General features: G+C 44.3%; 1 protein-coding gene across 3 annotated transcripts in view; it reads left to right on the top strand.

Annotated features, from left to right (window-relative positions):
• Positions 1-16,454, top strand: part of ABCG4 (ATP binding cassette subfamily G member 4) — a 252,361-nt gene that overhangs the window by 138,022 nt on the left and 97,885 nt on the right. For all 3 annotated transcript variants that reach the window (XM_078682187.1, XM_078682188.1, XM_078682189.1), the window contains 2 exons: positions 414-546; positions 15,375-15,425. In XM_078682187.1, the coding sequence (XP_078538313.1) occupies positions 414-546; positions 15,375-15,425 (184 nt within the window). The remainder of the gene's footprint in view (positions 1-413; positions 547-15,374; positions 15,426-16,454) is intronic.

The following is a 16,454-nucleotide window of genomic DNA, read 5'->3' as shown; positions in this document are numbered from 1 at the left end:
ACAATGGTTTTGCTTTCCCTGCCTTTGTTTTGTTTTTTACTGTTTTTGGTTTGTTTTCTCTATTGTTGTCTTATTTTCATTGCTGCTTACTGATTTTTGTTGTCTTACTTTTGCTGTTATCTGATTTTTGCTATCACAGTCTTGCCTCCACTGTCATCCTTTTTCTCCAGTGTACCCTTGCTTTTTCACAGCCATCAATATTTTTTCACTGCTGTGTAGTTTTGTTTGACTTTACGTTATGTTTTAGGCTTTGATTTTTTTTGTTTTTTTTTGTTTTTCCTTTTATTTTTCACTGTTTACTCTGTTGTCTTGTTCTCATTGTCCTTGTCTTGTTTTCACTGTCGTCTCTTGTTTTCACACATGCCATGGCACTGCTGTTCTCGTGTCTTTGCGGCTGTTACTTCGCTGTGCAGAGAGACCGGGATGAAAGGGCAGATTTTCGTGAACGGCAAGCTGCGGGACCTTCGGACGTTCCGGAAGATGTCCTGTTACATCATGCAAGATGACATGCTTCTGCCTCACCTGACCGTCCGCGAGGCCATGATGGTGAGTGACAGAACTGCAGCATTTAATCTCATTGTCGTAGCTTCATTCAGCCTGCTAAGTGCTTGAAATCCAGTTAGAGTCTAAATACCTTTGCCCAGCTTTAATTACCTATGTTGTCCAGTTCTATTAACGTCATTGTTCCAAAGCACTGAATCGACCGTAAGGTGTCATTTCAGTTCTTTGAAAAATCTTCAAACTAATTAGAGGGTTAAACTACCTATAGGGAAAAACTGATTTTTCACAGCAGACCATGTTCCTATTTGCCTGTGAATAGGCTGGTTGCCACACCTTATAGACCAGTGGGTGGTGATCTGGATTTTATCATCCCACTCCTGAGAGCTTTACTGTGTTATGTTATGTTAGCAGTTTTGTAAAGTGCATGGTTACTCCAGGCTACCAAAGACAAAATTCATCAAACGGCAAGAAAAATCAAAAGATCTCAGATAAAGTGACCCTTTGGCGGATCAGTAGGGCATTGCAGTGTCGGTCCGACGAGGGGCACTCGCCTGATGATGAAGCATGACATCCCCTGGGATGTGTGAGGGCAACAAGAAATAGTCTTGTTTACTGTCCTCTGTCATCTGGTTATGTACCTAGCAGTTCTGTCTCTTTTCTCTTGGCACACCTCTGTGCCTTATCAGGAACACTTACCCCCATTTTTAAAACATACCAAAGAAGAACCACTGGTCTGCTGACTACCACACTGATTCCTCAAATCCGCCCGAAAAGACAGGTTTTAAGCTTTAACCAGAAAATGGACTCTGCACCTTCCCGTCTCAACTCCAGTGGGAGAGCGTTCCATGGTTTGGCTGTCAGTTATCTAAAGGGACGACCACCCAACCGTTCTCTGTTAATCTTTGGGACTGCAACCAGCACAGAGTCAGAAGATCTAAGGCGTCTGCTAGGGAGATACCGATTGATTCGAGAAAGAAGGGGGCGAGGGCCCTTCTGTTGAAAAACCCTGTGGCAAAAGCAAAGTGCTTTGAACGAAACAGTTTCCCTGACAGGCAGCCAGTGACGCATGGCAAGGGCTGAGCCTGTAGGAGAGAACCATGGGATATTAAGACCTATCCGTGCCGCCTTATTTTGGATTCTCTGAAGCATTTTCAGTCTACCCTGTGTGGCCCCCAGGTATAGCACAGTGCAGTAATCAAGTCTAGATGTCCTGAGAGCCTGGGAAACTTGCTTTCTAGCATCCTTTGGAAGGAACCCTAGGATCTTTCTAAGCATTTTCAATATCTCAAAGCAGGTGCCAGCTAGAACATAAATGTGGTTCTCAAAGGAGAGAGTACAGTTGCAAACCATCCTCCGGTTTTTAACCTTAGGTTTCGGGGTTGGTGTTGGACCAAGGACATCTGACCACCAGCTAATGGTATTTCTTCAGAACATCAAGGTAGTTACGCCATATGCGATTTGATAAGGAAAGTGAATCCAAATTCACTTCTAACCACTACTCCATAAAGAGAATCCCAGATGATTGATGGTTTTAGCAAACACATGTTTCCTTCCGTCCGATCTGTGAACACAGTCTGCCTGCTGGGCCGCTACTGTTCTTGGTCTTTCAGGATGCATACTTTCTTGTGACCATTCTGAAATCCCACAGCCATTATCTGCGGTTCAAGGTAGGCCTAAAGCATTTTTCAGTTTGCCATGCTCTCCTTCGGCAACACCAGTTCCTTGGATGTTCATGAAGTTGATCACTGTCCATGTTCGTCAGTCAGGAGTCCCTGTATTCCCGTACCTAGAAGGCTGGCTGCTGAAGCCGATCTCACTGCAGTCAGTCGTGGACCATCTTTGAACAACGACAAAACTCTTGAAATCGCTGGGGTTCACGATACACCAGCAGACGTCCCACCTGATTCCTTCACATAGGTGTCTATTCATTGGGGCAATCCTGGATAGAGTGAAATTCGGGGCTTTTCCTCCATTACAGTGAGCCAAGGACATTTGAGATATGTTCTCTGGTGTTGCAGGCTTCGTATTGTATCATGGTGAGAATGGCTCTGAGGCTTCCTGGCCTCCTCATCCACTATGCCAGGTGGCACATGTGTAGTGTGCAATGGAACGTGAAGGTACAGTGGCCCAGCTTCAAGGGTGACCTCCCAGGTCTCATAGGCGGCAGCTCAAGATCTACTGTGGCTGTTACTCAAACACTATGAGTCCAATGACAGGCCCTTCGCCCTTTTCCACCTACAGCTGATTGGTGGTAACGTATGCTTTACCGCTAGTCTGGAGGCATGAAGATCAGAGGTATCCGGTGTTAACCGGATCCACATCAATCTGCTGGAGCTGTGTGGGCCATTTCTTTGGCTCTGAAGGCCCTGCCTGCACACATAAAGGTGAGTCTGGTGCAGGTTCTTATGGACAACACCACCACTAAGTGGAAATGCTACAACAAGCAGGGCGGAATGGGGTCCTGTGCCAGGATGCTTTGCGTATTTGGAGGTGGTTGGATCCGCAGGGCCTTTTCCTGATTGCAAATCACCAAACACGGTCTCTGAATGCCAGAGTCAACAACTGAGCAGACGCGGTTTTGCAGATCACTAGTGGCATCTGCATCGTGAGGTGGTGGTGCAGGGTGTCTTTTAACAATGGGGAGAACCCGAGCTAGACATTTTTGCCACCGTTAAGAACCCACAAAGTCAACAATTTTTGCTCATTGGAATTTCTGCAAGAATGCTTGTTGGGCAATGCATTCTGGCAGCAATGGTCCAAGGGACTCCTGTAATCTTTCTACCACTGCCTCTATGGGGAAGATCGTCAACAACCAGGCCCAAGTCTTCCTTGCAGATGTCGAATGCACAGATTCGGATGGGGAACTCTGGCTTGTTGCTCAGGTGAAGTGGCAGCTTAATCAGAGGACAGATGCGAATGTCCAGGATTTCCAGGTACCACCCTCTCCTAGCCCAATCCATGGATAAAGGATGGAAATGTCTTTTCATCTGCTTAATACAGCAAGACTTTTTGGTCAGAGCTTTCTTCACAGCCCCTTCAAGTAGTTACTGTACTGCTTTGGTCTCTATTCAAAGGTAAAGAATCGACAGTAAGAAGTATCCATCATAAAAATAAGTTACTTACCTTTGGTAGCGCTCTTTCTGATTGCTAATCTATCGAACTGCATATTCCGCTCTGAACCCTCCCTGTTCTGTGGGGAAATAAGCTTAATAATGAAGCTTATATTTTATACTTGCAGCCCGTCCCAACGTTGTCCGGGTATGAAATAGAATGTGTGTATTCAGATACGGTCATTCGTGTGTTCCCCCGCTTGAGGCCCAGCTGCAGCCCTGGTTGATAGCAGGCGCGTGTCCGCCCGCCCGAGGCCCAGATGCAGCCCTGGTTCATGTTAGCAGGAGCATGTAATTAGTGTAGTGATCCGCCGCCTGAGCCCGGCTACAGCCCTGGCTGATGTTAGCAGGCGCGTGTAATTTGGTTTAATGTGATAGTTCAGTAACAGCGCACATGAGAGGCTGCAGTAATTGTCCCCGCAGACACGATCAGTCGTGTGTGCCCCCACTTGAATTGTGTGTCTTGAATGTTTGTTTGCCACTGTTCTTATTTTTTTATGACCCACACCGACGCTCTTCAGCCCGAGTGCTTTTTAGACGCACCCAGGCCAAGCCACACACTGCGTTCGGCCCTTTCAGACGCACCCAGGCCGAGGCACACACTGCATTCGGCACCCCAGTATGTGTGAGACAACGGGCAGTCCCCCAAGGGAGTCTTGCGAATGGTTACTTACCACGCTTCGAGGTGAACTCCTTTGTGACGCCCCCAGCACACGGCCACAGCAGACGATCTGATTAATGTACGACCCAGATGGCATGAAGTGCGGAACGTAACACACGCCCCCAGCGTACCCCTTGATGCGGCGCAATTGCGTAATTGGCGCTTCACATTGCATGAAGGGTGGACACATGCCCACAGCGCGGACACACGCCCACAGCGTTTGTCATGGCCCCAGCGTGTCACGCCCCCAGCGTGCCCCTTGATGCAGCGCAATTACGACTCACATGGCATGAAGGGCGGAACATACCACACACCCCCAGCATTTGTCACGCCCCCAGCACACGCCCACAGCAGAACGCAGACATGCTCACAAGGGACTACTTTGCTGGCACGGTTCTTTTACCTTTTAAATGTATATTGTGGCCGTCTGCATAGCCTATGTCCTTCTGCTGCAACTGCCCTTTCCAACGCTGTATTGGGTGTTGTGATTGGTGCTGTGGTTACTGAGATTACCCGCCTCAAAGGTTTGGGCTCTCTCTTTATAATATTAGTATGGACTAGCAGCCCGTCCCGACGTTGTCCGGGTATGAAATAGAATGTGTTTAATGTGTGTATTTGGCAAAAGCAATTTATTTTAAAATCTCGCGGTAGACAACATTTTTTGTTTCATTAGAATAGGGACGGAGAAGGCCCAGCTGCAGCCCAGGTTGATGTTAGCAGGCGCGTGTAATTGGTGTAGTGATCCGCCGCCTGAGTCCGGCTACAGCCCTGGTTGATGTTAGCAGGCGCGTGTAATGTCGTTGAATGACAGAGTTATCAGACGCGGGTACATCCGTTTAATGAGAGAGTTGAGTGACAGCGAGTAGGAGAGGCTGCAGTAATTGTCCCCACAGACACGCTCATTTGCGTGTTCCCCCGCTTGAGGCCCAGATGTAGGCCTGTTTGATGTGAACAGGCGCGTGTTCACCCGCTTGAGGCCCAGCTGCAGCCCTGGTTGATGTTATCAGGCGCGTGTAATTAGTGTACTGATCCGCCGCCTGAGCCCGGCTACAGCCCTGGTTGATGGTAGCAGGCGCGTGTAATTTCGTTGAATGAGAGAGTTCAGTAACAGCACGCAGGAGACGCTGCAGTAACGTTACTTACCAGGCCTCCAGGTGAACGCGTTTGTCACGCCCCCAGCACAAGGCCACAGCAGACGATCTTTTGATTAATGTATGACCAACATGGCATGAAGGTCGGAACGTAGCACACGCCCCCAGCGTTTCTCACGCCCCCAGTGTGCCCCTTGATGCTGCGCAATTGCGTTCACATGGCATGAAGGCCGGACACACGCCCCCAGCGTTTCTCACGCCCCCAGCGTGTCACGCCCCCAGCGTGCCCCTGGATGCTGCGCAGCAACGTAATTGGCACTTGTATGCACAACTCACATGGCATGAAGGGCGGACACACGCCCCCAGCATTTGTCACGCCCCCAGCACACGCCCACAGTACAACGCAGACACGCCCACAAGGGACTACTTTGCTGGCACGGTTCTTTTACCTTTTAACTGTATAGAGGAGTTGGCCTAACGGCTAAGGCACTCGACCTCGGACCTGGGGATCTGGGTTCGAGTCTTGATAACGACGCCAAACATCCTGTGATTCTGGGCAAATCACTTAATCTCCCCGTGCCTTACAAAAATGAATGTGTGTCCTCATGTAACGTAACTGGTGCTATGTGAAGCGCTCTGATACCTGATTCAGTTTGGGTCAAGTTTGCGCTATATAGAACTCTGCAAAAAATATATAAATATATGGTGGCCGTCTGCATAACCTATGTCTTTCTGCTGCAACTGCCCTTTCCAACGCTGTATTGGGTGTTGTGATTGGTGCTGTGGTTACTGAGATTACCCGCCTCAAAGGTTTGGGCTCTCTCTTTATAATATTAGTATGGAGTATGGATAGCAGTTCATAGCGCTCTAACAATGTTGATGAAGATGGTAAATAACAGTTGTTATTATTACAAAATGTAATTGTACTCCATTCACTAACCTCGGAAGGATGGAATGCTGATTTTGCTTCACGAGGCCAGGTTTAGAGGACATGATTTTCTTATCACTGCTGATGTCAGCAGTGAGCCTTAACCCATTGCGCCAGCTTTCCAGGTTAAGTCATTCGTGTTCAGGCATATTTACGAAGGTTGCCGCCTGCCCAAAAACCCACAATGAAACAATCAGAGACTACTAAATAAGTTATTTAACCATAACTACATTTCTTCAGCGTTGGTATATTTCAAAGATTTACATGCTCGAATCATTCCACATCAAATTCAAAGTAGACGTTTAGTGCTAAACAGAACATAAAAAGCTGTAGGCATTATCACACTAGTAGCATGTTCACCTTATTGGAAAAAATCCAAAGTTCAGCCAGTGAGGTGAGAGCCCAGTGAGCATCACTGTCTCCAGAGGCCCATATACCTCAGTCTTTATAGCAGGGGTATGAAAGGGATTTATTTGTTAGGTGAAACTCGACTAGGGAGGAGCTTGAGCAGCCTTTCAATCTGTGAGTGAGATCAACGCTGAAGAACTCAACTTACAGGAAAGTAACTTGTTACTTTACCGGCACTGAATCTTGTGTAGCTCTACATGCTTGCTTAACAAGTAGTTCATAACAGATAGGCTAATACAGCTAAACAGTGGATGCCTAGTAAAATCCAGAGGCTCACTTTATAGAAGGAGAGCAAGATGAACCGCCTGTCCCACTGCTGTGTCCCTTTGTGCAGCTGCCTCCCGGCAACGGTGCTGCGTAAAGGTGTGTTGATTCTGCCAGGTTGCCGCTCTACACATTTCTGCATTTCTACAAATTACGTCTTTCAGCACTCCTCCATAGGGCGCTACCAGTAGAGCACAATTTCTCGTTGAATGTGTTGCCCCGCCTTGGCCCGACCCACCCCCCTCTATGCTTACCTACACCGACCACGGTTGATTAAGGGGATTAAGAATGCACATTCATTTGGATAGAAATAATTAGGATAGCTGAGACAATATGGAGATATTTCGTATAGTTTATCAAGAGTTAAGTCAATGTAAATGCATCTACAAATTTCCAGAGTCAAAATAGATATACCAAAGCTCAAGGATTCAGAAAGGGACATGGAATAGGGCAGTTCAAGCAGTCTCCCAGAAAGAAAGAGACCACCAGACACATATGCATATACGTCAGTCCGGAAAGGAAGCCAGGTGAATCTACATTAGGCAAGTAAAAGATGCAATGGGAGTTCCGCAAACCTCCGTCAGCAATAGTAGGGATCAACTGGCAGTTCATCCAACACTCACAGTGTGTTCGCCAGTTCATCAGCCAGTCAGTTCGTCTTTCCACAAAAGATTCTTCTCTTTCTCATCAAGCAGTATTATGGGCCATATGTAGGTAGCTTAATACCGGTCGGTAACGGCCGAAAATCGGTAAATTTGCAGTTACCGACCGGTATTTAGCTTTTTCCAATGTAGGTGGCTGGATTTAAGGATTCAGTAATTTACCGGTTAGGTAATTTAAGGAATCGGTAAATTACCGAATCCTTAAAATACCAAATCGGTAAATTACCAAATCCTTAAATCCTATGTAGGGAGCACTCAAGTGAGTGCATTTTTGATTTAAGGATTCGTTATTTACCACCAACTACAAGTTGGTGGTAAATATCGAAAACCTTTAAAAAATAAATGTGCTTTTTTAAAAGTGCCATGTGGCAGACATACATGCCCTTAGGGCATGTATGTGTGCCACATGTGCACACATGCACTATTCAGGGGTGCAACAGGGTGTCAATGTAACACCCCGCCACCCTTGAATATGTTCCCCCTATTACCGATTCAGTATTTACCAAATCGGTAATAGTGAATGGCTTCCCATTCATTCCTATGGGCCTCCAGGCCTATTGGAATGAATGGGAATTACCGAATCGGTAAATACCGAATCGGTAATACCGAATATTACCGAATTGGTAAAATGTATGGAATTTTCCCCTATATACTATTTACCGATTCTTAAATATCGAATCGGTAAAATTCGGTATTTAAGAATCGGTAAATAGAGATTACCTACATATGGCTCTATATTCTTAAAGTTCTGGGGGTGACACCTCCTGGAATCGCCACAGTTGGTCAGGCCACTCAGTCCATTGGTCAGTTTGTATGGGATGGTTGTTAGGCGACATGATGAAGACACAACATTTAGAGAAATAGGTGGTACAATTATGCAGTCCTTAAGCAATCCAATAATGGAAATGTTGGGACAATGCTCCTTTATGTAGAGCACATGAACAAGTTCAAGAGGTCATAGGAAATCTAAGGATATCATGATTCTAGTATAATCCTGATGCACTTGAAATCATTTAGTGGGGTTACAAATAATATGTGTCAGTGTGATGCATTTGTACATTGCAAGTATTAACGCACAAACATATTCAAAATTACGTTTCCAAGTCTTCACCAAATGTGCGCAACGTTAGTACATGTACGAAATACAATCCATGAAAGTTTCACTGAAGCTTCATCAACTGGGGATGAGTAATGCCTACTTTCTTTATGTCATTTCATGCACATGTTTGCATACATAAATGGTAAATTTCAGTAAAGTTCATCCTCATAATTAGGATAATTCATAATGTTTGATAAAATCGTATTAGTCGCACATATACATAAATTAAAATAATAATGATATGGGTAAATTCAATAACATGAGAGTTTATCATTTACACATTTCTAACACGCGTTAATAAAAATAGTACTTTCTAAATTAATAAATCACAGTCTAGGTTACTTGCACGACTATCATCAAGTCAAAATCTTAGTCTGCATGCTTTACGATGCAGTAACTCAATATCTCTTATTTTACCATACTTTCTTGAACATGTAGTTGGTGCACATTTATTTTTTCTCTCTCAAGATATGCCGTAATTCGGTTTAAAAGTTTTGGATATGATTTCCTCTCCAACATGATGATGATGATGTTGTTGTCTTTGATGGTGTTGTCAATAGAGCTATTCTCGACCATGCTAGCGGCAACCATGGAACTGTTTGCGGCTTTGTTGTTTTAGGGGTGCCAGCAGTGGACAAAGGGTGACCCTGTTTGGGCTCCCTTCAGGAGTGTACGTGCTGTCAATGAAAGAGATGGAGCTGGCTTCTTTTTGTAAACAGCAGTGATGGGGGGACTCTCAGAGGCAGTCACAATAAAAGCAGCAGTCACTGATTTAGCCATTAACCGGCACACTTACTGACGTTTAGATTGTAATCTCCTGGGGATGTACGTCATGACAACGCGGGCTTTTACACCGCGCTGCCATTACGACGCATCCATTACAACGCAAGTCGTTACAACGACTTGCGCTGTAGGCGCTGGATTTTGGAATAGTATGATTTACTATTCCAACTCCAGCCTACGCAACGGTAGGGAAGGTGTTGGAATAGTAAATCTACTATTCCTTAGTCTCAAGCGCCATCCAGCGCAAGTCGTTGTAAAGACTTGCGTTGTAATGGCAGCATCGTAATGGCAGCACGGTGTAAAGCCCACGTTGTCATGGCTGTCTCCCTCTCCTGGTCATAGAGATTCATTCAGGAGAGGGACTGCAGTAGCCTTGCCTGAAGATTTAGATTATGAATGTTCTTTTTGGCTACCAATGCGCCCTCCAATGAAATGTATCCCCCTGATCAGTGGGAATACTTCACCTTGGATCTCTGGAACAAAAGGAGGAGGTGACCTTCCCTGGCCTTTAACATTTTAGAGTAAAGTTATGTACATATCTCTCAGTCTTTAGCGCTTGGAGATTGGTACAAGCAGCAGATGCAGTCTTTGTGCAGGTGCTCCACAGGAATCCTCAACTTTCTACATGTTCCACAAGCCCAAGATGTACCTTGCCCACACTCCTGAGAGAACCCACTGATTCATGTGACTTCCCAGAGGGTTGAAATATCAAAATCTTCAAGGCATAATCAAGAACAATCTCTTAACTAAAGACTGTTGAGCAGAACTCCGAAGGACTCCTTTTACACATGTTTGGTAGAAATGAAAGATTATGAGATGTGGTGGCCTCTGGTGGGAGTGGGGTTTAATGTACCCTCGCCTCATTAGTTGAAGTTTATGTCCCAGCCTGATGACGGGGAAGGATTCAAGCATGTGACTCTATGTAAGATCCGATGAAAGATCAGTGTTGGACCTAAGGTTGCAAAGCTTTAAAATCTTGCACTGTAGAGCAAAGCAAATTAGGCAGAGAAGCAGGGCAATGTCACAGGCAGGGGCTCGAATGTCACAGGAAACGAACAATGATTGAGGTGCAGAAATCTCTGGTAGGGAACAAACCAAACTAGGAGCTTTGAGTGCTACGTTAGCACCATCAGAAAGTAAAGCACCTTCAGTCTTTCGGCGCTGGTAGATGATTTTGCAGCAACATTCCAGATATGTTGTGTAAAAAAAAAGGCAAGATAGTTCCTGGCTTCTAACCTCATTGCCGCTTTAGAGGAATAAAAAACATGACTCGGTGGTTTCGTAAGGTCAAAAATGTGTCCTGAAGTAATGACTGGCTCACAAGCATTTCCTGGAATGTTGTTCTAGGAATCCCACCTGCTCAAATTCCACGTCCTCATAGCAGGCAGGAACATGTCTGGGCAAAAATAATAACAAGCACATCAAAGGGGGAAACACTAAGGAGTGGTAAAGGGAAAAACCAAGACAGTGGGATTACTATTTTGGGCAGGACTGAAACCTGAAAAATTTGGAGCAAGAGAATATTTGACCATAAACGAAGATTCCAAGGCATGGAAACTTATAGCTGCCAACTGTACATGAATGAAATTAGAAACAGAAAGTGTTCAGATGGCGAAGGAGGCAGTGCGACCTGACTCTTCTGTCTGGCACATGGAATATGCAGAAACACGCCAATAGCATGATGCATGCCATCATTTTAGCAGAGGAAAGTGGGAGTGGGAAAGAGGCAATTTCAAGTGGGAGACAGCCAAAATAAAGCCAGTTTTGGCTCAAAAGAATCAGGAATCACCCTTCTGAATCTATTCTATTGCCAGGTATGCAATAGAAGCTGGTACATGAAACTGGCACTGTCCAGTCCCCCTAAATGCCCAGTTGGTAAAGAAAGTCAGGAAACAGGGAAACTAACAGTTGTCAGTTGGCATACACAGTTCTTAATTTGAGCCTGTGGTTTCCGGTGCTTGGGCACCGGAATTTGATAGTCAACACCTGCTCTGATGACAGTCTGCCACATGGTAGCACTATTTAATTTCCTAAGAGATGACCACAACAGTTGTTTATTACTTCAATGTACATTAAAAATTACTAATAACGGCAGCCCAAGCCATTCTTATAGCTTTGGGGACCTGAAATAATCAGGGGTGGCTCCTCCATTAAGGCATAGGAGCATCACCCCACTGATTTAAATGCCGCTCATGCCCCAGAGATTAATAATAACATGGTAATAAAGCTAATTTAATACCATTTTATTTTTCAATAAGCGCGTTCCGAGCCGTGTGAGGACAGGAGCAGGGCCGCTGCTGACTGGCAGCAGCAGAAAGAAGAGATGGGCAGGGCACTTTATATTAAAAGTGTGCCTGTCTCTTTGGCTGGCTGTCTTAAGACGGCCAGCCAGACATGCGCACTTTAAACATCTCAACGCAACTGTCTAAAAAAGCTAGGTCGAGAGCAAGCAAAGGCCTCCAGTGCTCTTGGGAGCACTAAGAGAGCCCGCTCTATCCAATCCTGGCGATGTTCTCATGCTGATTAACAGCATGAAAGCAGCGCCAGATATGTTCGGGGAGTTGGCTGGGGTCCGCGCCTGCGGAGAGAAGGGCACTGGACCGGAGCGAGGACGTGCAGCAAAGTGAGTTTTGTTTCCTTTCTTTTAAATTTTTTAAATGTATTTTATGTGTGTGTGGTAATGTGCACGAATTCGCTGACGACATGCGTTTGATTACCGTTTTAAAGTTACAATAATGTAATGCATGTCACAATTTTGGTAATGTAATGGTGCGACGCATGCACCCATTTGCCCGCCTCACCACTCTCCGTAGGTGGCAGCCGCCACTGGAAATAATATGAATTGTCACACTTGTAGGGTTGTGATAGTGAGTAGTTGTGTTGGTAGTGCCATTGGCAGCCCTAGCAGGGGCAACGGGCCTTGTCCGAATACATAGGAAACAGGAACACATACGGAAGCAATGCGTTTACAGAGCAACGTGCCCATGGCACTGCCCAACGATGAACGATGTCTTAGTTTTGCTACCTACTTTAGATCTGGAAAGAGAATGCGCAGACTAGACAGGCAAGAGGATTTTAATGCAGCTAATATTCGGAAGAAGAAAACCATAATACCAATGGCAAACGTACAAACTCAGTAACAACAAGGTCGGAAACCTGCAAAGCATCTACTTATATTATTCGAATAGGTTGTGAAACAGCGCCACTTAACGGCCAAAGTGTAGACCACCGACAACAATTTTGTAATTTAAAAATAGCTCAATTTTAAGCGCCTGTGATTCACAAAGGAATTCTTTCGGGTAAATGTATGATTGTTTGCTATTCGCAAAGGGATTATGAGTAGTATATTTACGAGTGCGAAGTCCCCACACATAAAAACATAGGTCTTGTTATGTGCGAGGAGTCGGACTCCGCACTCGTAAAAATACTAGTCGTAAATACCTTTGTTAATAGCAAACAATCGTAAACGTACACGAAAGTGTAAGTTAACCTTTGTGAGTCAGGCCCTTAGGCTTTAAGATGCTTTTATTTTGTTGATGTAAGTAAATGGAAGTTTTAAATGAATGTAAGTGAATCTGCCACAGACTTATCAGATGCACTAGCCTATAAATGTAAATCCTATTTTTAGATCTGGTCTCTGGACAGATTTAACTGTTTCTCCAACCTCAATGTCAATTTTAAAAAAAACACACAAACAACAAGAGAAATTCACACATATTTGCATGCATAAAGATGCTTTTCGGTCAACCTCCCTCATCCTCTGGTCTGTTTAAGTGTTATTCACGTTTTCTCTCCGCCCACACAGCACACAGCATTTGTCAGCCATATTCAACCATTGGTCCTCGTGCACTGTGAGGGACGACATTTTTCCTCCGCGCGCCTGTTCTGAAAATGAGTACACTTCAGCACCAGGGCTGGTGTGTCTGAGGTGCTGGGCTACAGCATTTCTTTCTGTATATTGTTACATGTTTTTCATTTAAAAAAAAATATATTTAATACATTTGGGAAAACATAACAATACATTGCATGGTTAACAAGCTCAGACCTAATGGCTTTGCCAATGTTTATTTAAACTTTCAAACTCTTTCCAGGCATTCACTTCATAGTTAATCACTTAGGGCCAGATGTAGGTAGGGTTTTACCGGTCGGTAACGGCCGAATTCGGCCGTTACCGACCGGTAAAAGTATTTTGAGATGTAGGGGGCAGAATCGGTAAAATTACCGATCGGTAATTTTACCGAATCTGTAAATATACCGGTCGGTAAATTTACCGACCGGTATTTTTACAGATTTGTTAAAATTGATATGTAGGTGGGACTCTTATGAGTCCCACAAGGCCTAAGAAATCGGTATTTTACCATCAAATTCAATTTGATGGTGAATGCACATGTGTGCATGCACACCTGTGCCATATGACAGGCAGACCTGCCCTTAGGGCAGGTATGCCTGCCATATGGCCCGACCCTTTTTTGGGGGTGCTAGAGGGTGTCAAAGTGACACCCCCTGCACCCTTGTCAAAATCGGTATTTACCGATTCGGTAAATACCGACCGGTAATGCCCCATTCATTCCTATGGACTTCAAAGCCCATAGGAATGAATGGAGCATTACCGGTCGGTATTTACCGATTCGGTAAATACCGATTTTTAGCGAATCGGTAAAATACACATCTGGATGGACCTACATGTCCACCCTTCATATTTACCGATTCTTAATTACCGAATCGGTAAAATTCGGTAATTAAGAATCGGTAAATATTTTTTACCTACATCTGGGCCTTAGACCTGTGCACCCCTGGCGCCCATGTTCTGAGGTGGACACGGTCTGACTATGAGTTAGGGGTGAATTATAAGCAGGTCCACTGGAATTATGTGGCAGGAGAGGGCCAAATTATGCGACAGGGTTGAGTAAATTATGTGGTAAGAAAAGGCTAATTTTGTGGCATGATGCAGCACGTTTTGTAATTATATTACTTCATTATTTTATAATTTCGTCATTTTTAAACTCGGTGACACTGTATGGGTATTGATTGCACCTCATTAGTATCAGTTTAACAACCAAATATAGCTTTAAGCAACAGAAATGTCATCAACCCAGCATTGCAAAGGGCATTCCACTGCGCAGAGACACGTGCAATGCATTTTTGTTAACCGTTTGAGCTAAAAACTATTTTTTTTTCGTAAAAGTTGTGGATTATGCAGCAGATAGTGAATAAGGTAGCAACGTTGCTGCGGCTGCACAATCGCATAATTCCAGTGGCCCTGATTATAGGAATTAAGCTTCTGACCAGACCCAGAAGCTAAGTCCAACTGTGGTTCAATATATTGTATGAAGTTTCAATGTTTTTATTAGGCAATATTCATTACATTTTTTTCAAAACTTCCCTAGCTTTGCAATTTTAGCAATTTTATCAAAAGTTTCTGGGTTTAAATTGTGATTAAGCAACTCAGCAAAAGTAGGCATTAACAGAAAGAAATCTCAGCAAAAAACTTTTAAGATGGAGAATTCTCATGCAAAAAAAAGATTTTGTACAAAATCTGTCTGCAGGAAGTTGTTTTACAGGAACGGTTGGCACCATTTTGGAAAGTTTACAAAAGTTTGTAGTCATTATTTAAATTCAACCAGCCCCTGGGCCTCGGGTGAGGTTTCATACTATAATACAGTTAGTTTGCAGCTCCTGCTGAATGTATGTTGCCACAAATTAAGTGGGGTCCAAAAATGAGTAGTTGATTTCTAAAAATATCATTAGTACACTCTCTCTGACCCTGAGACCATATCTCTAAGAATCAGGACACTAACTAGGAGGCCTAACCTTCCAACGCCCTGCGTGGATGATTAACTCATTACTTCCGGTTTTGTTTTTTTCAGGTGTCTGCAAACCTTAAATTAAGCGAGAAACAGGAAGTCAAAAAAGAGCTGGTGAGTCTTGGAGATGGGGATGTGGGGGTTTAAGAGGTATTGTAATGTGTTTTCAATGGCCCTGACAGATAATATATAGGGGTGGAGTATTCCAATCTGTCCATTCGGTTGACACCTATGCCTGACCACTGGCCTCAGCTAGGTGCCACAGTAGCCTCTGGCTGTGTCAGGTAAAAACTCTTAAAAAAATCTTTGCGTGCCAGCATCCACCAGCTCACCACTGACCGCCACTCAGTTGCCCGTGTGCTGCTCAAAATGTCTGAATCCTCAATGGTACCCCAAACGAGGGCCATAGGCAGAGTTATAAGGATCTGGTTCAAATATGGCGTGTCTCATTATGTGTTTTATCACTGTCAATCTTATGCAATAAAAATGACCTGAGCTTTGTGGACATCTGAAGAATGAAAGGTTAAATGTGCTAGTCTGTGGAGAGGGTCCAGGTGTTTGTTGGATTGCATTGGTGTTGTTCACCTAGCTGCATTTGTACTACTGAATTGTAATACTTGTTTAATTTGATTGATGTTGTTGGATTTTGCTGTGTGTTGTGTCTCATGGGTGTTGTTAGGAATTGCCTCTTGTGTGATATCTATTGGTGATGTTGAATTATGATGACAGTGGGTTTCCTTGGATCGTGATCCCTTTCCAGTACCATTCCTGCAGTTGGTGTGTGCATTGTGTTTAGCACCATTGGCAATGTTTGTACTGTTGCATTGTGACGTCTGTTGAGGTCCATTGGCAGTGGTGGTGCTGTTAGATTATGTTGCTTTAGGTATCATAACGCCTGGTGACCCCGCCTGGATCCCACCCCCCCCAACTCAACTGAATCAATGACAATATATCAAGCTAACGAATGCTGTGGATCAACAGATCATGTTTATTCCAGCAACACATCATAAACATAACATTTACAAAAACACACTAAACCTGTAAATCCTCACAATGGTGCAAAAATAGGTATAACAGTTTTGTTGGGTAGTAGGCAACAAAGTACACTTCTCAAAATGGCAATTGGTCTTAAGAGGATTTCTT

The sequence above is a fragment of the Lissotriton helveticus genome, chromosome 3_1, assembly GCF_964261635.1.
Source record: "Lissotriton helveticus chromosome 3_1, aLisHel1.1, whole genome shotgun sequence".
NCBI classification, from domain to species: domain Eukaryota; kingdom Metazoa; phylum Chordata; class Amphibia; order Caudata; family Salamandridae; genus Lissotriton; species Lissotriton helveticus.
This window is presented reverse-complemented; position numbering and strand designations above follow the sequence as displayed.